General features: G+C 40.2%; 1 protein-coding gene across 4 annotated transcripts in view; it reads right to left on the minus strand.

The window, feature by feature from the left end:
* Window positions 1–27,116, minus strand: part of LIPH (lipase H) — a 51,623-nt gene extending 24,507 nt beyond the window's left edge. Inside the window, exons 1-3 of one of the 4 annotated variants that reach the window (XM_072807735.1) lie at window positions 26,383–27,112; window positions 6,953–7,320; window positions 5,575–5,683 (exon numbers count right to left, since the gene is read on the minus strand). In XM_072807735.1, coding sequence (XP_072663836.1) covers window positions 5,575–5,683; window positions 6,953–7,320; window positions 26,383–26,431 — 526 coding nt within the window. In that variant the 5' untranslated portion in view covers window positions 26,432–27,112. Of the gene's footprint in view, window positions 1–5,574; window positions 5,684–6,952; window positions 7,321–26,382 lie in introns of all 4 variants that reach the window. The other 3 variants (XM_072807733.1, XM_072807732.1, XM_072807734.1) reach the window with 3 other exon arrangements.
* Window positions 27,117–27,436: the final 320 nt, after the last annotated feature.

The raw sequence follows: 27,436 nt of genomic DNA on the forward strand, positions 1-27,436 counted from the left end.
GCCCTCTGAGAACAGCATCCAGACCCCATTAGGAGCTGTATCTTTTGTGGGGCTCAACACCAGGAAGTGTACAGACATATGGGGACTGGGGCATGGGGATAAACTGGTTCCTGAGGAAAAAAGCCCCTGAGGGTACATATAAAAAGCAGATGCTATACTTATGCTTATTGCATTTTAAATGTTCTAGGAACCTCACTCAACCTTTCCATCTTGTTATTAATCAAATTCCTTTAGAGTTTTAATTTTTATTCGTATATACTAGCTCATATGATCCACATCACAAGCCTGTTGGGAGGCAGGGTAGCTGTTATTCCCATTTTACAGATGCAGGGACTGAGGTTCAGAGAGATCATGTGTCTTAACCAGAGCCACAGCCTCACAATGGCAATGACCTCTCTCTTTGTTGAGCTCTTGGTTTCGTTGCACTGGGTTTGGCACACGCGGTGGGAAAGTATGAAACTCACTGCTCAGGCCAGGTATCAGCGAGGGAAATAAAGTGGGTGTCAGTTCCTGCAGAACTAACCCACCCCGTAAATGCCTGAGCTTATTTCTTGCCCTTGGTCAATGTTGGCTGGGTGTTCCTAACCATCAGCTGGAAAAACAAGAGTGCAACTCCAGTGATGTTGTAACTACAAACGAAAAACTTTAAAACAACAGCAACAACAAACCACCAGAGCTTCCCAAAGGCCCTGCTAGAAACCTACCTGGATTGAAGAAGATTCCAAGGGATGTCTCAAAGTCTTTAGTCTGTGATAGTCATTTTGTTTTATTTTATTTTATTTATTATTTTATTTTATTTTATTTTAATCTGACAGAGAACACACAAGCAGGCAGAGCTGCAGGCAGGAAGAAAAGAAGCAGGCTCCCTGCAGAGCAGGGAACCCAACTCAGGACTGGATCCCAAGACCTGAGATCATGACCCGAGCCGAAGGCAGACACCCAACCAGCTGAGCCACCCACATGCCCCTGAAAGTCATTTTAAATGGCATATTCCATCTCCTGGTGTTATATATAAAATCCAAGAGATCGCATTCTTGCCTGACTTTCCTGGTTCTAGTCTCACTCTTTCTATTTCTCCTCCCCAACACTCTTGCTTCCTTGAGGCTTGTCTCTATCTGCCTCCCTTCCTTATCTTTCTCTTCCCCACCCCTCCAGCTTTTCTTCTTCTTCAGTCTGCTCTCTACTAAAACTGACGTGGGTGGAGGTGGAACAACACCCAGACACCCAAGTCCACAGTACATTCTCAACACAGCAAGAGAAACTTGTAGCCTTAGAAAGAGTTTGCTGAGGAAGCCTCCCACCCCACCCCATAAGACAGCAGCACTCTTGATCTAAGAAAAGAAAGAAAGAAAGAAAGAAAGAAAGAAAGAAAGAAAGAAAGAAAGAAAGAAAGAAAGAAAGAAAGAAAATGAACAGTGAGCATGCTAGTTTGTAGCAGCCTCTACATCCATGGCAGAGAAATCCACTTACTATAAACGTTCAAACCAGAGCAGTTTTGAGAGTTTTGAGGGTGCTATTGGTAATTATATCAAGACAGGAGGCACAAATGGAGACTGGGATAGGAGGCTTGGATATATGATCACCTTAGTGACAATTGATAGCAAATCATCAGTTTACAATGTCAGCCAAAAATCACAATTAAAGTGCACTAAAAAGCTATGTGTTTTGTGTGGACAGAGGCTACTGGAGTCAGCTAGATGTGACTTGGGGCCCCAAACCTAATACCAACCAGCTATGTGACCTTAGGCAAGTCTCTTGCCTTCTCTGAACCTCAGCTTTTTAAATCTGCAAAATGGAGGTTAGAATTAATAGCTACTTCAGAAGACTTATAAAAGGGCTCCTGGATCTGAATCCAGAAGATTTTGAGGTTATTATAGAGTAGAAACAAAAATGGGAAAATGGAGCTCTTTCTTATTCCCCAAAGATCACCAGAAAAGCGTCTAGATGGTGCTCATTCCACGTCGGGCTCCCGGTGCATGGAGCCTGCTTCTCCCTCTGCCTGTGTCTCTGCGCCTCTCTCTCTCTCTCTCTGTGACTATCATAAATAAATAAAAATTAAAAAAAAAAATTAAAAAAAAAAAAAGGGATCCCTGGGTGGCGCAGTGGTTTAGCGCCTGCCTTTGGCCCAGGGCGCGATCCTGGAGACCCGGGATCGAGTCCCACGTCAGGCTCCCGGTGCATGGAGCCTGCTTCTCCCTCTGCCTGTGTCTCTGCCTCTCTCTCTCTCTCTGTGACTATCATAAATAAAAAAAAAAAAAAAAAATTAAAAAAAAATTTAGATGGTGCTCATTGCCTTTTATTACAGCATTAACCAATTTGAGAATTTGATGAAAGCCCTAGTCCTCTCCCCAGACAGACATCCAACATAAGACCTCACTCCAGGACTGATACCTGACATTTTGCGAGAGGCTTCAGGGGCCTCATATTCCCATCCGCAACTTCACTGTGAACTCTCCAAGGCAAGACTATCCAATAAATAAAAGTGTAATGTAAGCTACTTATCTGATTTTAAAATTTCCAGAAGCCAATTTAAAAAGTAAATAGAAATAAGGAGAATGAATTTTAATGATACGTTATATTTAATCCAATTTGGCCTAGCATATCCAGATGATCATTTCAACATGTAATATAAAAAAGTTGAGATTTTTTTAATATCCTCTTCTTTTTTTTTTAACTTAGTCTTTGAAATCTGGTATGTATCTTGCACTGAGAACATCTCAGTCTGCATGAGCACATTTCAAGTGCTCAGTGGCTACATGTAGCCAGTGGCTACTATATGGGACAGCAGCACAGCCCTATGGTCATTTCTCAAAGTATGGTGTTCAGACCACCTACCTCTTCTGCTTTAAAGTAGACACCTGGGCCCCAACCCCAGAGTGCTGGTTCAGCAAGATAGCATGGTAACCGGCACCCCATGGGATTTTTACACACCCTTAAGTTTGAGAAACAAGGGGCAGCCTGGGTAGCTCAGCGGTTTTGCACCTGCCATCAGCCCAGGGCGTGATCTCATGAATAAATAAAATCTTTTAAAAAAATTTTTGAGAAACAACTGTAATGTATTATCAAGTGATGTCGGTACTTGGAATATTTTAAAATCCACTCATGCTCTTATGTGGATCATGCCGCCATCTTGTGTTAAAGAAGTTAATGAGAAATAGGGGGTGCCTGGCTGGCTCAGTTGGTAGAGCCTCTGGCTCTTAATCTCAGGGTCATGAGTTCAAGCCCCATGTTGGGCAGGGAGCCTATTTAAAGAAACAAAACAAAACACAAATATTAAGAAGTTAATGAGAAATAAAACCAGGCGATGTACCTAGACAGAAAAAGCAAAAGGAAGAGCAGATGTAAGAAGAGAAATGGAGGAAATGAAGCAGCCATTATGGCCTACCTGATTAATAAGCAGAAGCATCTAATCCGGGGGAGTTGGGTTGGGTGTGAATTGTGTCCCTAGGCAACAAGCCCAATTCCCACTCCACACTCCAGTGAGGCCAGTCAGAAAAGGCAGTGGGAGGTAATCAGAAAAGGGAAACGCTTCACCCCTGAAGCTTCTCTGGGGGACAGCCGAGATTAACTTTGGGGATCAGAGGGGATGAAGAATCTGGAGAACGTGGGAAAGTCAGGAAGCCAGAAAATTGAGCTGTGGACCATTAGCGGTGTCCCGGCCACAGAGTAGGACCACGTGGGTCCAGAGTGGAAGGTAGGCTGGCTTGGGTTATACTGCACTCACAGTCATAGTAGTGATGGGGACAGGTTTGCTGGGAACAAAACTGGGGGTGAGATAGGATGGGCCCAATGGTGGGCTAGAGTCCTCCAGGGCCAGCACTAGACAGCAGACTTTGCTCATCTCTTCCCAAACTTCGTGGTTAGTGATGTCAGGTTGATAGCTTGAAGTCAGCAGTGGTGAGAGTATTCAAACCATGGAGATCAGCAAACACTACAAATCAGGATTTTTGTGGGGAGGGTGGTCATGGGGAGATCTGTTGAGGTTCTGAACACAACACGGGGGAAAGTCCCCCTGCCAGAAGAGCTCCCTTATCTGTATAAGGGGCACAAGCAGATTCAAGCCTTCTGCCCTTTGATCCTATAGGGAAATGAAACTTTTTAAAAAAATATTTGTTTATTTATTTATTTGAGAGAGAGAGAAAGAGAGAGAGAGAGAGCACACTTGGGGGGAGGGACAGAGGGAGAAGTAGACTCCCTACTGAGCAAGGACCCAGACTTGGGACTGGATCCCAGGACCCAAGATCATGACCTGAGCTGAAGACAGACACTTAACCAACTGAGCCACTCAAGGGACCCTGGGAAATGAAACTTTTTTAAAAAAAGGACATGTTGCATTCTCAAACATAAAAATAATAATGTGAAAAACTTAAAAAGAGCTCTGCATCCCTAGGAAAGCAAGTAAATGAAATGAGGGTGGCCTTGGCCTTTTGAGTGAAAGTGTGAAAAAAAAAGTACCAGGGAAAACAAAACAATGTGACCTCAAGTATCGGGACTAGAGGAGACACCAATGATGTCTGCGTGTGTGTGTATGTGTGTGCACGCGTGCGCACGAATGAGGTGGGAGGCAGGGGGACAGAATGATTGCTCCTGGCTACCAGTCAAGTAGCACATTCAGAGACTGTGACCCTAAAAGTTTATCTCACAAACATAGTTAACTTGAATCTTTCCTTCCTCTGTTCACTTCTACCTTCCAGATTCCCTAGATTCAAAATAGCTCTGTGTGAGGATGCATTCTGGGAAGGGCACGAATCAGGGGAGAAGGCTTCAGTCCCTGAGACAGAAAAGCTCCCTCAGCCTGTCCTCTGTGGCTGTGGAAAGTTACTGGAACAGCGGGTGAGAGAACCCAGCAAAGGAGTCTTTGTTTGCGGTTTCACCTGCTGTGTTTCTGAGTTTTCATTCAGCTTTGTCCTGAAAGCTCATATTCAGAGGGTAAAACCCACTATCAAAATTCCCATCTCATTTTCCTATCATGAGACTCCAGCTGTGCCTGGGGATGGGAATGTATTAGGTATATGGTTCAGGCTAACTTAGATTAAATGAAAGGAAGATGGCTATCTGTTTGAAGGGCACAGATCAAATCCCCAAGGATCATAGCTGTGTTTTCTAACCAGAAGAGAAATAAAGTTACCATCAATCTTTTCTATAGCAGATACAATTTACAATTATACATGCTTTGCATGTATTTTATTAAATAATAACCTGAGGACCATCTAGGTGGCTCAGTGGTTGAGCATCTGCCTTTGGCTCAGGGCATGATCCCAGGGTCCTGGGATTGAGTCCTGCACTGGGCTTCCTATGAGGAGCCTGCTTCTCCCTCTGCCTATGTCTCTGCCTCTCTGTGTCTCTCCTGGATAAATAAATATTTTATATTTTTTAAAAAATAAATAAAAAACAAATAACCTGAGGTCAGTATTTTCATGGTCTCTCCTTTGCACCAAAGGACACACACTCAGAGGGTTTAAGTAATTGGAAGAGCTGGCTTTGAACCTAAGGAATCGGATTGCCTGCATCATGTTCCCCTAGATGCACCCTGCCCAGGCCGACTAACCCGTGCCCATTCACAGGAAGCCTTACCTGTAATTCTCCCCAGCTGCCCATTGTACATCTTTCCAACAAACCCAGCTATGTGGGCTCCTAGACTTACTCCAATGATATAAATGTTGTCAAGAGAAGCTCCTTTTACCTGGAATTTCAAGAGGTCCATCATTATCGATTATGATGACAATGTTTAGAGGAATTTCCTAAACTTGACTTTGGAAATGGTTCTTAAGAGAAACATTTCTAAGCAACTTATATCTATGATCTCACTTAAATGTTACAACCCCACAAAGCAAATACCATTCTTTTGATTATACAGATGAGGAAACTGAGGTCCAGTGTCAAAATAACCTGCCCAATATCAGTCAGGTAGGGAGAGGTAGAGCAGGAGTCAAACCAGTCTGTTCAACTCCAAGCCTGGGCCTTAACTTTTATGCTGTGGTGTCTCCTTTTATGCTTCTGCTAGAAATCAGGCAGAGACATCTCTAAATCCCTCCCAATTGAGAAGGGCAACAAAACATTTTGGTGAACTCCTTTATCTTCATGCTGGCTCTGTTAATGGGCAGAGAAGGAAGGAAGGAAAGGAAGGGGTGGGGGTGAGGGTACCACTCACCACAATCTGCTGCGACAGCCTGTGGTGAGTCATGTTAATATTATTCACTTTCCTAGGGCTGTGGCTTCAGTGGGAGAGCTTGTGTGAAAGTTCTGCTGCCCCTGGCCACAGTGGCCTGATTCTTTCTGAGATAGTTCTGATATAGTCACTTTTTTGGTTTCTTTCTTTCTTTCTTTCTTTCTTTCTTTCTTTCTTTCTTTCTTTCTTTCTTTTTTGTAAAGGGGGCAATTCATGAGATAGATCACTAAATAAAATTTAAGATTTATTTAATCTTTGTGAGTCTTCTAAAAACATAAATCATACACACACACACACACACACACACACACATCTCTCTTCAGAACATGTGTATCAGCTTTGCTTTTGGATAATCCAGTCAGTAAACTTTAGGCATGTCTAGGAAGAGGAATGGCTCTAGAAGATGAAGAAACTCTACACAGTGAAGCCAGAAAACCCCTAGACAGAACCTCTCTCACCCATGACACCTTTATGTGACTTAGAAAAAGATATCCCTTCCTGAGTACACTTTACTATTATTGCTGGCAAATATAATAAATATGTAGGTCTACAATGTGTGCAGTGACAGTGGTGCTCCCTTAGATGGATGCCCTGTGCAGTGCACAACTTACACAACCATACTTTTGGGCCTTCCCTCCACCTGGGCTCTCTACTTTCCCTAGAGCTTAGCTAGGTTTTCAAAATAATCCCCCTGTTCCCTGTAGATATCTCGTGGTTTCAAATCTCCAGATAATGGGCCAGGTTCAATGTGGCCCTGAGTCATACAAGAGAATTCTCTCTTACCAACATCTGGTCGATAAATTCCTTCAAGACATTTGCGACCTTTCTTGTCTTACTGGAGGCGTGGTTGTATATTACAGTTGTAGCTCCTCGATTCCAATCAACAATAACCACATTCATGTCTTCTACATCGAGCAAACCCTGTACTAAATCCTCCATCCAAACTGGAGGGGAGCCTGTAGGCCTGAATCCATGGACAATGAAGGTGGTTTTCTTGGTCATGTTCAAGTTCCCAAAAACTGTGGAGTTGATGACTTGTGCACAGGTCTGGTTTTTTCTTGTGTAGAGCATCAACTTCACATTTAGTCCTGTACCAACCACTGCACTGTGAAAGCTCAGTCTGGTGAATGAAGGACATGTTTCATCTGGGTCTGAAAATGAAAATTAGATGGCATCATAACAGTTCTTTCCTCAGTTGGGTGTCAAGCAAAAGTGCTGCCCTACAGTCATTGGAGTTCTTTCTGTGCTTCACACACTCAGCAGGAGGCTGCATCAAGTTGAATGAAGTTGCAAAGTCATACCCCACTCAGCACACTTCAGCAGTGAATTCTTTTTCACCAGGAAACCCTTTTTTTCCAAATCTTACTCTTCTTCAAAGTCTAACCCAAAAGTCACTTCAATGAAACCTACTCCGACTCTCCCCAGCCTTCAATACTGTCTTGCATTCCAGAACTCCCAAACCCCTGTAACTCATTGACAGCAACATAAAAACATTGCAGGGGTGCATTATGGGTATTAATGTACATGTGTGTCTATCTTGCTGGATCACCTCCTTGGAATGGTGCCTTAGAACCTGTGTATCCCTCACAGTGCCCAGCACATAGTAGAGGTCTCAGTATCTGCATCTGCTTGGACCAAACACCTCTTTCCTTGTCTAGAGCGCCTGCCTGGGACAACAGTAGAGACAGTGATGTGCCTTGTTCTGAGCCTTTCAGTAGTATCTGAAACAGTTGACCATGGTGCCTTCTTGGACTCTCTCCTTCTTTGTGTCTCAAGCACCACCTTCAAGCATTCATCCTACTGTGTAAGCTCTAAGGATAGCCTTAGGAGAAAGGTCGGAGATGAGGTGGAGCAAAGCAAAAAGACAAGCTGGAGCATCTTGTTACAGCAGAAAATAAGAGACTATTTATAAAAACAGGTCATAAGGACACAGGAAGCCAGCCTGAAGGGGCTTCTACTGGCCAGATCTGGTGTATTTGAGCACAAAATAATTAAGGACAATAATGAGTTATGGACCTTTGGGAAGAATTAGGGATCCATGATTCCATAACAAATAGATAAAGAAGCAAAGAAACAAATAAATGGAAGAGAGAGGAGGACTCTTGGTATAGTGCTGAATGCCAGCTGGTAAATGTGGAGTGAAGGCTGGAGTTGAAACTCATCATTTTGCAGCCTTCATAATGAAGATGGGTTAGGCAAGAATTATCAGTGGATGCTAAACTGAGGTGGTGGTTCTTCTGAGAAGGAGCACATGTGTATGGTCTTAAACTTTCTCCTACAGATTGCTGATTAGTAATTAGGGGAGAAGTAGTAACTATGCAAATGGAGAATTTGAACAACATCTTGACTAGATTATCAAACTGAACGTTGCCAAGGAGGGGCAGACAGACACATGTGCCCCTAGCTGTAGTATTCCAGGGAGGCATGTATAACCTGAACCTAACCATGGAGAAAAATCAGACAAACACAAAATGAGGAATATACTTTTTTTTTTATAAAGGACCTGTAAGGGCTGGATGCTGGGTGTGTTGTAGCTGTAGCCGGTGCTGGCAGGGAAGGGGGCTTCTGTGGAAAAAAATAAAATTATTTCTCTTTTTAAGATTGTATTTATTTATTTCCTAGAGAGTGTGTGTGTGTGTGTGCGCAAGCAGAAGGAGGAGCAGAGGGAGAAAGAATCTCAAGCAGGCTTCATGCTGAGCAAAGAGCCCAAAGTGGGGCTCAATCCCATGAACCTGAGATCATGACCTGAGCTGAAACCAAGAGACAGATGCTAAAGAAAAAAAAAAAAAAAGATTTTTATTTATTTATTTATTCATAAGAGACACAGAGAGAGGCAGAGATACAGGCAGAGGGAGAATCAGGCTCCCTACACAGGACCCTGGGATCATGCCCTGAGCCACTCAGGTGTCCCGCATGCCCAAAAAAATTCTTAAAGAAAAAAAAAAGTTTTAAAGATTAAAAATAAAAAGTGACCTGTATTCTTAAAAAAGATCAATGTCATAAAGGACAAATAAAGGCTATGGAAATGTTCTAGATTAAAGGAGATTGAAGAGATGGGATATATAAATGCAATATCTGGTCTTAGTTTGGATCCTGTAATGGAAGAAAAAAAAAGTCATACAATAAATTATTGGGTCAATTGACAAAATTGGAGTGTGAACACTAAATTAGATAAAAGTATGGTATCAGCATTATATTAATTGAGGTTGATTAACTATACAGATATATAGTTGATTAACTAACTATATATCTCCCCTAGGTTATGTAGGAGATAATCCTAATTCTTAGAAAATTCAGCTTAAGTATTTATAACTAAATGGCCAACTTATTCTTAAATGGTTCAGAAAAAGAAAATTAGGGGCAGAGAGATAACAAATGATAAAGCATATATAGCCAAATGTTAACAGTAGGTAAATCCATGTAAAGGGTTATTGGTGTTCTGAGTATTTTTTTTTTTAATTCTTGTAGCTTTTCTGAAACTTTAAAATTATTTCCAAATAAAAGCTTAAATAAAAGGAAAAAGAAAGCGGACAGGGCCATATCAGTAAGATGAAAAGTGGGAGTGAGGTTGTGAGTTCTGATATCAGAAAAAGAAAATAGATAATAATGCTTACTAAAGTCTTCTGTTTGAAAGGGAACAGGGAGTTGGAAATAAACTAAAGATCAAGATGCAAGGTGAAAAAGGGGTTAGGAAGGAAGAAGGGCTTTGGGGTCCTTAGGTACTGAAACAGAGTGTTACTTCTGCAACATTATGTTGAGCCTTGATCAAGAACCACAATCAAATAGAAGTTAAAAGTAAGTCTCTGATCCAACAATATGATGGAAGACTGTTTGTTTTTTTTTTTTTAATGATAAAAATGCTTTAAAATTGTGTTACTCCCCACTCTCCTACATCCTATTTGGCTGAGAGAGAGAAAGAGCCACATTGAAGGTGAAGTGCAGGAACAATCAGTCCCTAGGTGCAAGCCAGAGATGGTTCTTTAGGATATTCAGGGGGAGGGGGCAAGGTCCTACGGATGACCATTCTTTGTGGGAGGGAATTGGAGGGGAAGACTATTGACTTGTAACTGGCCAACAGGAGACAAGTGCCTTGGGAATCACCTGTTCTGTCTTCCTCCAATAGAAATTTAAGAACCATTTGCCCTGGGCCCTTATTCTCAGTGAATCTACACTTGCACACCCAGGAATAGCTCTTCCCTCATTCTGAGGCACAGAACAGACTTCATCCTGGTGTCTCTACCCTTTTTTTAATAACCTGGGTCTATTCAGGGGCCCCTAGGTGGCTCAGTCGGTTAAGCATCTGACTCTTGGTTTCACTGAGGTTGCGATCTCAGGGTTGTGATCTCAGGGTCTTGGGATCAAATCCTGTGTTGAGCGCTATGCTCAGCAGAGTCCGCTTGGGACTCTCTCTTCCTCTCTCTCTGTCCCTGCCCCCTGTGCTTGCTCTCTCTCTGTCTCAAATAAATAGATCAATCTTAAAAAAAAAAAAAAAACCTGGGTCCATTCATGCATGCTTTTATTTGAAACGTCTTGCAAAGACTCTGGTGCTCAGCAATGCATGAAGTTCCAAAATAGAAAGAGCAGAAGAAGGTCAAATAGAAGGTTAAAAACCCTCACCCTAGAACTCACCCTAGAAAATACTGGTTAAAAATTGAGCCCTATTACTCACGTATTCCTCCATTTGCTCTAGCATGTACAGTGATTCATGCTCACAATTGTTTGTCTTCCCCTTCCCTCAGTTTTATTGATATATAATTGACATAACATTGTGTAAGTTTAAGGTGTAAAGCATGATGGTTTGATATATGTACATATCGTAAAATGATTTCCACAAAAATCTTAATACACCCATCATCTCACATAGTCAGATGTTTTTGTGTGTGTGGCAAGAACATTTAAGATCTACTCTCTTAGCAAATTTCAAGGATACAGCCCAGTATATTTGACTATAGTCACTATGTTGTGCATCAAATGGCAGACCTTACTCACTTGTCTATTTAAACATTTTCCCCATCTTTTGGCCCCTTCCATTTTTTTCTTTCTGTAGATTGCATGCTTCTGGAAAATGTGGCCTGAAACTTATCTCATGTTCGTAGAGCAAGATCCAGAGCAAATAATTGACTGTTTAATTAGTCATTTTACTGAAGAGTATGTGTCACGAGGTAGGGCTGAGCCTCTTGGGCACAGCCATCAGTAAAACTTGTCTTTGTTCCTAATTGTGCAACTGACTCACCTGACAACCTGGGGAAATTACGTCATCTTTCATTTATAACCTGCCTGCCCAAGAGAGGAATGCTGAGGAGATTAATTATGAATGAGATCATACTGGGGAACATGGAGATCCCCTTCCAAAGAAGGGGACTATTTAATTGTTAGGTCTGTTCATTTTGAGCCATACTAGGCCAGTGTGTCAAAAGTCACATATCTGGGTCATTGGAAGGCTCAGACTAGTCATAAAGTTTGGGTCAGAGCTATTTTTCAGCACAGGTGCCACTTTTCATGTCTGTGGAATGGCTCAACCAACCTCTTTTGAATTGCTGAGTCTTTACTAAACCCCTTTACAATGGGTAATGCCTCCCCTTACTGGAAGGCAAGAAGAGCAGAACAAGTGGATTTTTATGTTATTTTTTTAAAGGAGGCTCCACACCCAGCATAGAGCCCAACACAGGATTTGAACTCCCAACCCTGAGATCAGGACCTGAGCTGAGATCAAGAAGCAAGACACTTAACTAACTGAGCCACCCAGGTGCCTCCAAAACAAGTAGATATTTTTCATTTGCTAGAACCACTTTGACTTCATATATTTTTTAATGTCTTATTTTTATAATGGCATTGAGCTCTGGAAAAGCCCATCATAAGTACTGAGTAAAAAATGAAATATTTATGTATGTTATAACAGCTTTATATATATTCTGTCTCATTCTCAGAGGAAATGTACAATTCATCCAATAAGTTTACCCTCCCCTAGGTCCTGGGTCAGGTGGCATTTTAGAGGAAGAGTTGGGCATTAATGAAATAAAACACACAAGTAAAAACAGAAGAACAACAACAACAACAACAAAAACCCCACACAAGTAAGCATGAAATTACAACCTTTGATATATGCCATGTAAAAGAGATATGGTATAAAATAAGAATTTAAAGAGTGAGTTTCCCCTGATCTGGGAATCAAGAATCTTTTTCTCTTACATCATCTTAATCTAAATGCTAAGAATGTAAGATCCCTTCAGCAAAGTAAAACACTACACTGAAGGACAAATTCAAGTTCCCAAACTACTTAAGTTTTAAGTTCATAGATTTTTACTTTTATTACCGAGCCCTAATGTTTCAGGTATTCTATCCTTTTTCATTTTAATGTGGTTTATTTGCCTGAATTCCATCAAATGATAACTTTTTAAAAAAAGATTTTATTTATTTCTTTCATGAGAGACACAGAGAGAGGCAGAGACACAGGTGGAGGGAGAAGCAGGCTCCCTTCAGAAAGCCAGATGCAAGACTGGATCCCAGGACCCAGGATCATGCCCTGAACCAAAGGCAGACGCTTAACCTCTGAGCCACCTGGGCGTCCCAAATGATAACTTTTTAAAAAAAGATTTTGTTTATTTATTTGAGAGAGAGAGAAAGCAGACACAGAGGGAAGGACAGAGGGAGAAGCAGACTCCCTGCTGAGCAAGGAGCCCAATGCAGGGCTCTATCCAAAGATCATGACATGAGCTGAAAGCAGACATTTAACCTACTGAGCCACCCAGGCGCCCCCTAACTAGGCTTTCTTTTTGGTAGCACTTACCTAGCATGTTTTAATCCTTTTTAACCTTTGAATTCCTCTGTTTTAAGGGGTATAGCGTCTAGCTGGGTTTTATTTCATGGCCCAATCTGAGAACCCTTTTAAAAAAAATAGGTGAGTTCACATTTATTGGCATAAGAGGTATAATTGGTGCAGAGGCCTCCCTCAGATCTGCCTTCAAGAGAACCTGCTGCAGGGAGCGTGGTTGAGTCACCTGTGTCTCCAGCAGCCAGTCTATAGTGTCCACATGAAGCCATGGCTCTCCCAGGCTGCTCCCACCCCATTACCGAGCACTGTGGGGTACTACAGTACCCCAGGCTGGCTCCTCCTGCCTCATGGGAGGCAATGGGTAGTTACTGGAAGGCAAGAAGAGCAGAACAAGTGGATTTTTATGTTATTTTTTTAAAGTAGGCTCCATACCCACACATAGAACCCAACACAGGGTTTGAACTCTCAACCCTGAGATCAGGACCTGAGCTGGGATCAAGAAGCAAGACACTTAACTGAGCCATGCAGGTGCCCCCACCTCTTTCTCTTGGGAGAGCGCCATAACAGGCAACTTTGGCTCAGGAATAATCCATCAACTCAGCCGAAATATTCTCACACCTGTATTGAAGCTGTGCCTGTGCCATTCTTCCTTGCTCCCCTCCTTTCCTGGAAGCCAGATGTGGTTCACAGTGAAGGCTCTCTCGGCCTGCCCTCATCCTTTCTCCTTGCCACACAGTTCCTCTGGTAGATCTTTTGCGGGTCTAATCCCATGTCGGTGTCTGCTTCGGGGAGGACCCATGCTGACACACTTGGACCGTAAATACTGTAAAGCTGTGTTTTCTGAGTTTAATGCTTTCTTGGCTTACCATCCTTACAATCCATCCTGTATGCATTGCCCTGTCTCTGTTGTTTTGCATTTATGACTTCTTCCTCATGCTGGAAGATTACAGCCTGCTTGAATTTTTCTGGTGTTTACTTTTACTTTATAACCTTATATGAAATACATCTCTATTCACTGTAAATGTGTGCACTGTAGGCCAGAAGTAGACTACCTGCAGAACTGCTCCAGACCCCGGCCTTGGGTATGTGTACTCAGACTTCATTATCCACCAAGGTGAACCCCTAGCAAGAATTCTTGGGCATCTGGAAGGTGTATTTCTGCCTGTTGTGCAGCCCACTTCTAACTTCCGCCATGTTGCCTGCTGTTCTTTGCCAGAACTGTTGTCTTTCTTCACTCTGCTCTAGTCCTTGCTTTAGTAAGTTGAGACAGTATCTAATGATCCTCCTTTACAACTGATGAGGGCATCAGCACAGCTGGTACTTCTCCTTGCTGGCCCAATGTCTATCTCCTGATTTTCATTAGTTATAAAATTACTTTTAGTTCATCTAATGATTCCATTTTTAGTTTAAAAATAAATAACATTTAAGCCTCTATGTATTGATGTATCAACAGAAACAGAGAGTCTCTGTTGTATGTATTGTATCTGTTCTATCCCCTCCTTTTCTAACAAAAAAGACAAGAAGGTTAACACACATTGTCTTTCATACCCTCCCTGGCCCCTCTTTCAGGACATACACACACACACACACGTACACTTTTTGTTCCTATTGTCAAAATACAGTCAACCTCCATTCTTTGTGGATTTCATATCTATGAATTCCCCTACTTGCTAAAATTAACTATTATCCCCCAAAATCAATACTTGGGGTGCTTTTGCAGTCATTCATGGGCATGTGCAGAAAGGCAAAAAAAAAAAAATGGGTTGCACCGTATGCACACTTTCAAATGAGGTCAAACACAGCAACACTCTGTCTTCTTGTTTCAGCTCCCTTAACAAATGTCCTTTGCATAGTCTATTTACTGCCATGTTTTTTTGCTTCTTGTGCTTTTTCTTGATAATTTCATCATTTTAAATGGTCTCCAAGCATGATCCTGAAGTGCTGTGACCTTACAGAGAAGATATGTATCTCAGAGAAGCTTCATTCTGGCATGAGGTATAGTGCTGCTGGCCAGGAGTTTGGTGTTAATGAGTAAACAATATATTAAATAAAATGTTTTTGTTTTTATTATTTAAAGATATATTTACTTATTTTAGAGAGAGATAGAGCATGGGGGTGGGTGGCAAGGGGAGGGGATCTCAAGCAGACTCCCTGCTGAGCGTGGAGCCTGCTGTGGGGCTCTATCTCATGACCTTGAGATCATGACCTGAGCCAAAATCAAGACTAGACTGAGCCTGACTGACCCAACTGACTGAGCCACCTAGGGGACCCTTAAATAAAGTGTCTTTTTTTTTTTTTTTAATTTTTATTTATTTATGATAGTCACAGAGATAGAGAGAGAGAGAGAGAGGCAGAGACATAGGCAGAGGGAGAAGCAGGCTCCATGCACCGGGAGCCCGACGTGGGATTCGATCCCGGGTCTCCAGGATCGCGCCCTGGGCCAAAGGCAGGCGCCAAGCCGCTGCGCCACCCAGGGATCCCAAATAAAGTGTCTTTAAACAGAAATGCACATAATGATTGGTCAATAAAAATGTTGTAACCAAAAGCTTGCAGGAACCTAACCCTGTATTTCCCCTAGGAGCAATGGTTTAGTATTTGCTAATTCAGTGTTTGCAGTGGCTTCACGGCACATAACTACCATGAGTAACAAGAATGGGCTGTATATGAAAATTGTCTTCTGGAACCATAGTTCCCATATTCCCCCAGTTATGTAGATGCTAAATGTAATTATATTTAATGCTATAATGATCATTGCTCCCAGTGAATCCTCTTCCTAGGCTTCTTCATTAATCCCTGAGTGAGAGCTCTTGCTATCTTTTTAAGAAGGGCCAATTGATAATATAATAGTTCCTAAATTCATTCATATCCATAAATGAATTCCTAAGCCTAACTGATTATCTGGCTTCAAACAATATTCTCTCCCCCAGGATTTATAGGTATTATTCTACTTTCTTCTTGTATTGAATCCCATTCTGGAGAATTTTGACCCTTATATGCTACTTTCTTTTCTCCTACCACACACCTGAAGCATTCTTTTCCTGTTCTGAAACAACTTTCCCTGCTGATGTAGATGCTCCAAAATAACTGAACTGTTTATCCACTGTAGTCTTCCCAGTGCCAGTAACAGAACCTGACTTAGAGCTGACATCAAAATATGTTTCATGAATAAGCAAGTATCACATTGTTCAGCTATTCAAAATGATCCATCTGGATACTACAAATATATATAATGTAGCCTGACTTAGAGTTGACATCAATATATGTTTCATGAATAAGCAAGTATCACATTGTTCAGCTACTCAGAATGATCCATCTGGATACTACAAATATACATAATGTAAATGAAATAAATTGAGTATGAAATGACATATGCATTATGACTCGAACTGTGTAAAAAGAGATCTGCAGGTAATAAGGCCTGCAAAATAATGTGCAAACAAAAATGGATTATGCATTCCATTTGTTGAGGTTCTCTGCATAAAACTACCTAAGGTTATTCATTCTTTTCCCCTCAGAATTAATAACATTTTAAAATGTTGGACCATGTTACGAGTTAGTTTAAGCTCCTTAAGAGCAAGCACTGTGTTTTGTTTTGTTTTGTTTTGTCTAGTAGTGCCCAGCACGTATAGCAAGAACTTATCTGATTGGACCCCAAATTCTCAGGCAATTTGGAGGGCAGGCAAGAACTAGATATTTGCAAATAGCAAATCTGTTAAATTGTTTCACCCTCATAAATATAGTTGTTTATATTTATATTTAATTTCTAGTTTATGTTTACAAAATAATTAACCACTTGTACACCTTCAGAAAGCAAACCTCTGTTTTTTGTGTTGTTTTATTACAAAGTCGAGTTTACTTGGAAGTGGTATTAACAGAGCCTTTAACCAAGTAGCCACAGAACATGTCAAACTGGTTTCTAAAGCTTAACCTCTTCTATTAGAGTTTATTTGAAGCAGGAAAAACATGGCCTTTCCTCTTCAGTCTACTTTGAAATTCAATTAGTCTGAAATGCTGGTTAGTGTTAGCAATTGGAAAATTACAATTGGATGGGTAATGTCTCCCATCCAATGAGGAATTTAGACTCTGATGGAGAGCAGGCTGAGATGAGAGCAGAATAGAGTAAGATGTAAAAGAAACCTGGGGGATCCCTGGGTGGCGCAGCGGTTTAGCGCCTGCATTTGGCCCAGGGCGCGATCCTGGAGACCCGGGATCGGATCCCACGTCGGGCTCCCAGTGCATGGAGCCTGCTTCTCTCTCTGCCTGTTTCTCTGTCTCTATCTCTCTGTGTGACTATCATAAATAAATAAGAAAAAATTAAAAAAAAAAAAAAGAAACCTGGATAGAACATCTTCAGAGATAACATATTTGCGCCTGAGGTATTTTGTTATGATCTAATGTGTGGTTGCCCATGGGCCGAGTATGGCCATGACCATTTATGTATCGTCTATGGCTGCTTTCCTGTTATGAGGCAGAGTTGAGTGGTTGTAAAAGTGACCAATGACCCACAAAGCTGAAAATATTGACTGATTTGGCTCTTTACAGAAAAAGTTTGCCAACCTTGGTCTAATGTCCTTAACAAAATACAACATGATTTTTGGAGCATGGATTTCAGAGTCAGGTCAACTCTATTGCCTCCTAGTTATGTGACCCTTAGTAATTAATTACCTAACCTCTCTGAGCCTCAGCTTCACATGTGTAAAATGATCACAGTAGTGCCATCCTGTCAGGCAGTGCTCTGCAGAGCCATACTGACCTGAGGCAAAAGAAAAAAAAAACTATATATATATATATATATATATATATATATATATATTTACCAAAAATATCCTCCTAGATTTTGAACCAAGTGGGAAAAGTTTATAAAATCTTGCTAGTCAGTCAAAAAATATGACCATAAATATGGCCCTTTGTTATTCAATCTGTTCAGCTAGCAAGGAAATGAAGATGGCATGGACCCAGGAATGGCTGGCTTATTGGAAGTGACTTTTCCTATTATACAATAACACAGAGCTGTAAAACAAACAATAGTCTGTCCTTATGTAAAATTTTGATATTTTTTTCTTTTTTTAAGATTTATTTATTTTAGAGAGCGCATAGAGTGGGGGTGGGGAGAGGGGCAGAGGGAGAGAGAGAGAATCACAAGCAGACTCCAAGCAACATGCAGCCTGATACACGGCTCAATCTCACAACCTTAAAATCAACCTGAGCTAAAACCACGAGTCAGATCCTTAACTGACTGAGCCACTCAGGTGCCTCTGATATTTTTTTCATCATTGACTTATTTGCATTGATTTTCAACTTTCAAAAATACTACATTAAAGTATCACTTATGCCCTGCAAAATATCACTTATGCATATCATTTATTATGTACTGTTAAAATGCATTATTAATGATATATGTATTATTTTCAATAAAATATCACATAAATATTAAAATATCATTTACATCTTATATTAAAACATCATGAAAAAAATTTTTACTGCATTAAAATCATAAATATAATTTATATTGATTATTGAGTTTGGGTGTCCCTTATCCCTTTAAATTTTGCAGCTGGTGAGTGCCTCACTGACTTCACCCTAATCCTAGCCCTGTTATCAAGATTGTGGTGAGAATTAGAGATAATGTCTATGAAGTATCTAAAGTATTAGCTGGTGAATAGTAAATGCTAAAAAATTAATAGTTGTTGGAATGTCTGAGTGGCTCAGTGGTTGAGTGTGTCTGCCTTCAGCTCAGGACGTGATCCTGGGATCCTGGGATGGAGTCCCACATCAGGCTCCCTGCATGGAGCCTGCTTCTCCCTCTGCCTGTGTCTCTGCCTCTCTGTCTCTGTATCTCTCATGAATAAATAAATAAAATCTTTAAAAAAAAAATAGTCATTGATGATATGGATGATGAATTGTGTTAATATTTATAGAGGCCAAGGGCAGTCCACTCCAACATGGGCTACTTGACATGAAGATTGTTTTGAATTAAAAGGCAATCAAAACCCAGCAGATTCAGGAAAAGCCTTTTACCTCCCCTTCAACTGCCTAAAAAGAATTTAGACAGAAGACTTCCTCCAAGAGGAGAGCTATTACCATAGATAACTACATTATGTTATGAACTAGACGTGATAGACAGGGAGGAACCTGGCAAGGCCTCTCTGGTCAAAGTTATCTATGTCCTTAGTTTCTGAGTGGCCCAGCAAAGACATTTACCACTTAATCTTTTTCATTTTCATTTTCCTGTGAATTCATTCCTTCCCTTTGAAGCCCCATACCATCTTCTTCTCCTTAATTCAGATTATATACTTCATTTTGCCTGACAATCCTTTGGAATTTGCAGGTCTGTGTGGATTCCCCATGGGTACTCATTTAAATCTGATTTTCTGCTGTTAATTTGTCTCATGTCCACTTGATTCTTGGTCTGGCCTGAAGCACCATGAAGGGGCCAGGAAATTCTCGCTCCCTGATGTAGTACTGACCTCATAGGGTTGTTATGAAGGCTAGGTAAAATAAGTAAATTGCTTACCATGGAATTTGATATAAAGCAATAATTGCTTTCCTTCCATCATTTTGGAAGGATTTTGGAAAAGGGCAGCATATTGGCCATTATACAGATGACAGTGCTTCTACCTGGCCAGAGAACTGGTTTTGGTTCTGGCTCTGTCATTAACAAGTAAGCAGATTACCTATTTGGGCCATCCTTTTCCTCATATTGACAGATTGGTTCCTCATTCCTTAGAGATTTTAGTTAATCTCTTGCATTCCTTTTGGACACAAAATTTTAAGATCTGCAAGCCAGCTGATCTAAAAGGACATGAGGCATCTATTTAGGAAAATAAATTTCCAGGGCAGTCTTACTAACCAAAGACAACCCAAATCTAAAAAAAGTTAATAAAGCAAGAAATTAAAATTTATTTAAAAATTTTTTTAATTTTTTTTTTTTTATGATAGTCACAGAGAGAGAGAGAGAGGCAGAGACACAGGCAGAGGGAGAAGCAGGCTCCATGCACCGGGAGCCCGATGTGGGATTCGATCCCGGGTCTCCAGGATCGTGCCCTGGGCCAAACGCAGGCGCTAAACCGCTGCGCCACCCAGGGATCCCCTATTTTAATTTTTAATTAAAATATCTGAAAATAACCATACAATACTCTTGGAATTAAAATGTTGACCAGGGGTGCCTGCCTGGCTGGCTCAGTCAGTAGAGCACACAACCCTTAGTCTTGGGGTTGTGAGTTTGAGCCCCATGTTGGGTGTAGAGATTAGTTAGGAATGGAATCTTTAGAATAAATAAATAAATAAATAAATAAATAAAATAAAATCCTAACCAAATAAGTGTTTTGTCATCTTTTTGCTAAGCAGGATATTTTGGCTGATTAAATACCCTTTGGTTAACAAACATGGTTCCATATGCTACAATAAGGTTGAATCTTGGAAACATTATGATAAATGAAGAAGCTAGTCACAAAAGACCACAAATCATATTACAGGGAAAACTATAGAGACAGAAAGTAGATTAGTGGTTGCTAAGGGCTGAGGGATGGAAGCAGATGGCGAATTAGGGGTGCAATAGGTAAAGGGCGCCAGGTTCCTTTCTGAGGTCATGAAAACGCTCTAAAGTTGGCCAGTGATAGTTGCACATATCTGTGAACATACTAAAAACCATTGAATTGCACACTTTAAATGAGGTGTATGTATGTGAATTATATTCCAATACAACTGTTTTAAGAAATGGTTCCGATAATTTCACACTTTCAAGGAAAGACCAAAGTGAAAAAGATGAAGTCTTTTGGAGGTAACTAGGCAAAAGTTTCACTTTTCTCTGTCAACATCAAAACAGTCTCCCACTTTTCCAGTTTTTTCTTTCCCCTTGGAGACCGAGTGATGGATCTCCATTTTGTACCACAGAATAAAGCCCCCACTTTAGTTAATCTGTTGTAGGGAGGGTTTGTAGGTATTCCTGCAAAAATAAACTACTCTCAGGCTTAGGAACTATTTATAGCTGTTATCTTGTTTTATATTTGCTAGAGAAAACTGTTGGATAGACAGTATGCCCTCTTGATTGGAAGGACACCTCCAATCTTTTAACCACTAGCTATATTTATTTAGGATACAACAGAGAAAACAGACTTGCATTTCCATTGACCTATTTCATCTGAGTCTGAGCTGGAGAGAAAAGTGTGATTCCCTCAGACTTATCATTGTCAACTCCACTCCCCTCCTGATGAGAGTTCCAAGGGATACTTTTGCTTTATCATCACAAGACCTATTGCCCTGAAGCAAAATGAAGCTGCCCAAGCAGCTTGGTGGTGTCACACACAGTTCTAGCTTCTTAGTTTCTACCTGCTTTGGGAACTGATTTCATCACCCACATTTCTGACTTGGGGGGAAAATTCTACAAAAAGAAGAGGCTCCTCATTCATATCCAAAGAGGTGTCAGTGAAAAGAGAAGATGGAATTGTGGGCAGAAATAACCCATGATGAAGCAACTGTGAGTGTGGGCAGGGGGAGAGAAAGTTCTGAGATTCTGTGAGAATCAGTAAGTACAGGTAGGTTCATATTCAGTCTCTCAATGTGGCTAAGTCAACTGATTAAAAATGAAAATATCAGTTTCTCTTAGACTTATGGTTTCACACCTGTGAAACCAAACTCAAGTGACAGGTGTGAAATTCCACCTAATTTAATCTTGATGCACAATATTCATTCAGTCAGGAAGTAGAACAAGCATGGCTGACTCACAGGTCTTTTATTTCAAGTTTTGGATTTCAAGGTGTGCTCAAGCTATCATTTCTCCCACCCCCAAACATGACACAGGTATTAATAACAACTTTAGAACAGAGGTCCACAGACAGGTATACTGATTTAATGTTTCCTGGAAGTATTTACTGATACCAAGATAAAGGGATATATTGTCAAGGATTCTGCAATCTGGTCAACGGATACTAGTCAGTGTCTGGGACACAGTTCACCACATGTTAGTTGGTGAAGTCAGGATGTTTCCAGTAAGCCATGCTAGAGAACATTTTTATGCTTGCCTGAAAACACGATGCTGAAGTAATTTCCAAAAGTCCCATAAATAAAAATCACTTTAGGCCAGAAACTACCGTGGCGAGATCAGAATATGAGTTGGACTCCCATTTTTAAAAGAGGTAGACGGGCACTGGGGGTTATTCTGTATGTTAGTAAATTGAACACCAATAAAAAATAAATTAAAAAAAAGAAAAATAAATAAATAAAGATTACAAAGAGAAAAAAAATAAAAGAGGTAGAGAGGGGAAGTGACAATTTCCTATTATGAAGTTCTATTAAATTTTTTAAATCTGGAAAGTAACTCAGTTTATGTATTTTTTTATGCAGAGGACCACACTGAATTTGGCATTAGAAACCTGTTCTGAACCAGATGGTGAAGTGTGGGGGCCAAGGGCAGGCTGCCCCCAGACAGACCACTTTGGCATGAAGATTATTTTGAGTTAAAAGCAATAAGTGGGGTACCTGGGTAGTTCAGTGGGTTAAGCATTGAACTCTTGATTTCGGCTCAGGTTATGATCTGAGGGTGTGAGATACAGCCCTACACTGGGCATAGAAAAAAAAAAAAAAAAAAAAAAGCAGGTGCCTGAGTAGCTCGGTTGGTTAAGCGTCTACCTTCAACTCAGGTCATGATTCCAGAGTCCTGGGATCAAGTCAGGCATTGGGTTCCCTGCTCAGCAGGGAATCTGCCTCTCCTTCTCCCTATGCTCCTCCCCGCTGCTGCTCCTGTGTTGTCTCTCTCAAAAAAGTAAAATCCTTTTTTTTTTTTTTTTTTTTTTTAAATCAATCAGGGACGCCTGGGTGGCTCAGCAGTTGGGCGTCTGCCTTTGGCTCAGGTGTGATCCTGGGATCCGAGATCCAATCCCACATCGGGCTCCCTGCGGGGAGCCTGCTTCTCCCTCTGCCTCTGCCTCTATCTCTCTATCTCTCAAGAACAAACAAATACATCTTTAAAAAGTAAAAATTAAAAAAATTAGAAAAGCAATCAAGGGGCACTTGGGTGGCTCAGTCAGTCACATGTCTGCCTTCAGCTCAGGTCATGATCCCAGGGTCCTGGGATAAAGTCCCGAGTGGGGCTCCTGGCTCAGTGGGGAGGCTGCTTCTCCCACTCCCTTTGCTGTTCCACTTGCTTGTGCTCTTGGGCTCTCTCTCTTTCTCTGTCAAATAAATAAATAAAATCTTTAAAAAAAAAAAAAAGCAGCAATTAAAACCCAGCAGATTCAGGAAAACCTCTTTACCTCCCCTGCAATAGTCTATAAAGAATTTACACAGAGGACCTGCTCCAGGAAGAGAGCTATCACCATAGCTAACTACACTGATATGAATTAGGTGTGGTAGACAGGGAGGAACCTGGCAAGGCCCTTCTGATCAAAGTTCTCTATGTCCCGTAGTTTCTGAGTGGCCCAGCAAGACATTTACCAAACACTTAATCTTTTTCACTTTAATTTTCCTGTGAATTCATTCTTCCCCTTTGAAGTCCCAGACCCCTAATTTCTTCCCCTTAATTCAGAACGACACATAAACCTCATTTTGCCTGACTGTCCTTTGGAATTTCCAGGTCTGTGTGGATTCCTCATAGGTACCCAATTAAATTTGATTTTCTGTTGTTAATCTGTCTCATGTCATTCTGATTCTCGATCTGGCTTGAAGTACTTTCAAGGGGACAGGAAATTCTTGCTCCCCAACAGAAGTATTCCCAGTTGGCCAGGGCCAAACCTAGGGGAGTATCTCTTGTGTCTTTTTTAAAACCCCAACAAATACAAGGAAGAAGCATATGAACAAAACGCCCTCTTGGTTGGACATTTCTGCTTTTAACCACCAGCATAATTTTTAGGGTACAACTGAGAAAAAACGAGATACTAGATTTCCTCATTCTCATCTCTTAATCATGTGCGTAAATATGCAAATTCACATTCCATCACCTCTCTGGCCTTTGCCTGTCAGAGAGGGGTAAGTCTCTCTCTCTGTCTCTTTCTCCCTCACTCCCTCTTTCACATACACACACACCACGGAGTTATAAATTATCTGAGAGGACTTCAAATATCTGAGGATATAATTCTGGTTTGGGCACTAAGCTATTTTCTTTAGGTAAATATCTATGTAGTTTTACACAAATTTCCATAAGCCAAAGTATTGATAGAAGAGTGATATCTTTATGACAGGAGCCTTAATTTAGAACAACATTATCAGCATTTGTTCTTTGGATCACCTGCACCTAAAAAACCCAGAGGGTTTGTTAGAAATGCAGATTTCAGGATCTCACCCCAGATCCATTGAATCTGGATCTTTGGGGGTGGTCTGCATTTTAAATAAATCCCCAGGTGATTCTGAGGCACACTAGCACTTGCTACCCATTGTTTTGATCACTGGTAAAATTACAGCAAACATTCCCACCATGATTTCACAAAGTTTAGAACAGAACAAAGGTCTCCCAAAGTGAATCACCTGTATTCTCTGCATTTCAGAATCACATCTTAATACTTGTTGATTTTTGGACGGCAAGCCAAAGAAGGGAAAAGCAAAAAGTCAATGTATTTGTGATAAATCATTTCTGCTATCAGATGCATATTATTCAACAGACTCTCCCATGGAAGTTGCAGGTTCAGGGACACCTGGGTGGCTCAGGTCATGATCCTGGGGTCCTGGGATTGAGTCCTGCACTGGGCCTGCTTCTCCAATTTTAGTATATGTGCTGCCGAAGCGAGCACTGGGCCTGCTTCTCCCTCTGCCTGTGTCTCTGCCTCTCTCTCTCTGTATTTCTCTTGAATAAATAAATAAAATCTTATTAAAAACAAAAAAAAAGAAGTTGCAAGTTCATAGTTTTGCAGATACTGAGAAGTCTAAATTTAGTTTACACCTAAAATTATGTTTTTCCCTTCTAGCTACAGAAGTTTATTGTGGTGTGTCTCTGCTTAGATTCTGGCATTCAGTGAATCTTCTAGAATCATTTAAAATAAGACCTTACTGATGAGCTAATGTTAAGTAAAAAGGCCAGTCACAAAAAATCAAGTTTCAACTTTGTACATGGAGGTATATAATGCGAGACTGGAAGGAAGTACCCACAAATCATCATCAGGTTTTTATGTCAGGGATAAAACTATCTCTAAATGCTTATTTCTTTAATTTAAAAATTATAATAAACACTTTAAAATGTTGACTTCTCGGTGAAAAATACCATAATTAGTATAATTTTAACTTACTGTTAAATCAGCTTCAAAAGCACAAACTAAGAAAAAATTATTTATAAGCCTGAAATCCTAATACAGCTATTTTAACTTTTTCATTTCCTTTGTACACTTTATTCACAGGCATGCATACATGATTTTAACATAATTGTCATCTTAGTTTATCTCCAAATTTGAATTCTGTTTTGTCTACTTGACATTATTTTATAAACATGTCTGCACATTTCTGCTTGGCTTCAGAATAATTTATAAATTAAAGCTACATTTTTAAAAAAGTTGATATATTGTACTTTACACATTCTTGTACATAGAAACATTTCTGTTATACTTAATTTCAAGTTATTATAAGTAACATAGTTAGAATCATCTTTTTATGAATTTTTTCCCTTTTAAAAGTTTTTTCCTTAGAATAAAATCTCAGCAATGGTTTTACTAGTTCAAAAGGTATAAACATTTTTATGGTTACTATGCGTAACGTATTTCCCTTAAAAAAATTGTACCAATCTTTATTACCATATGCTATATGAAAAAACTAGATTCCTAAGAAGGCTGAGTTCCTTTTAAAAAAAAAGCACTTCATTTTATTTTTGTTACCTTGCTATGTACATTACTGTCTTATTCATTTATTTATTCATTTAGTAATCTCTACACTCAATGTGGGGCTCAAACTCACTGCTCGGAGATCAAGAGTTGAATGGTCTATTGACTAAGCCAGCCAGGTGACCCTGTACATTACTGTTTTAATTCATATTCATTATAATTAATAATTTTTACATTATCAATATGCCAGGAACCATTCCAAGGGGTTTATATAAAGTCATGTTTTCCTAAAAGATAATTAAAATAAATCATCCATGTATGCAAACTTCTAAAAATCTATCCTCTATATATTAGTTATAATAATAAAACTTAAAATTTCCAGAAAATAAATGATTTTATTTCTGTGCAGGTGGAAAGGCACAGAAAACTTAACTATGAAAGAAAATAACTTTTAGATTTCCCAGCACATTCATTTCTTGTACTTCAGAACAAGTTAATTTCAAGGAATATTAATCTCTTACTACTGAGAAAAATTTTTTTTCAGGATTAGGAAGTTCATTTCATTCATACCTTCTTTCCTTAAAAATTATTAAATAAAACTTAAAAAGTCCATTGAAGGAACAGGGCTAATAAAATGCAAAGTGGCAATACTACTAATAATGTTTTTTTAAATAATTAAGAAAACCATTCAATAAACGACCTACCTGATTTGACCAAGCACATCAAACTGATGAAGAAGTATAATCTCAGCATATGGAAACTGGAGAGAGTGTGTGTCACATTCACAAGAAGAGTGATCCCCTGGGCAGAGCCTTAAGAGTTTCACTGAGGGCTTTGTTGAGAGCTCAGATAGCTAATCCAGAGGTGTGGTGACAACAGGAAGTTCCTGAGAGGGACTGCAGGCGGGTCCCAACCCTGGCAGGGTATTTGACTCCTCCTCTTTTCAAAGGAAGGTTGGTAGGTTTCTGCCTTACACAATTTTATGCATATCTTTTAAATTTTTTTCTGCATATCTTAATATAATGTGTATCTGCTGAATGACGAGTTCAAAAGAGTTTCATTCTTTGTGGGCGGTTTATTAGTCGTTTGGCTTGGTATGTTGAAATCAAGTGTGATTTGAGATATTTGCCTCCCTGTTCTTGTGAATGAAACAAATGTAATGAGTATACTGTTGGCCTGTGTACACAAAACTACTTTTTATGCTAATTCACACACTCATTCCTCATACAGCAGTCTTTAGACTTTGCTAAGAATATTTCATTAACTCTAGTCGTATACCTGTGTTTGTCCACATATGCTTCAGATTAAAAGAAATTTTTATGGCATTATACATATTTTTATTTCTTCCGATCCAGAGTTCCTACCTCTTCCTCTCCCTTTCCTCCTCCTTTTTAAAGGAAAAACAGGGATACCTAGGTAGCTCAGCCAGTTAAGCATCTGCCTTCAGCTCAGGTCATGATCCTAGGACCCTACTTGTGTTTTCTCTCTCTCTCTCTCTCTCTCTCTCTCTCTCTCAGCCAAATAAACAAAATCTTTTGAAAAATAGAAAAAAAGTCAAAGTAAATGCAAAAGCTTTAAATAGAGAACTATGTCCCAATCCATCCACTTCAGTGTAGGAAGTAACTGAATTTGAGCTGCCACAGCAACAAGGTCATTTAATTCTCTCTCTGGTGGAAGTGCTTGTAGCACTTACTCAGGCTGGTGGGGGTGGAGGAGGGGGGGTCTGACCAGCTGAAACATAAATTTATAAATAAAGGT

The sequence above is a fragment of the Canis lupus genome, chromosome 31 (assembly GCF_048164855.1).
Source record: "Canis lupus baileyi chromosome 31, mCanLup2.hap1, whole genome shotgun sequence".
Classification (NCBI taxonomy): domain Eukaryota; kingdom Metazoa; phylum Chordata; class Mammalia; order Carnivora; family Canidae; genus Canis; species Canis lupus.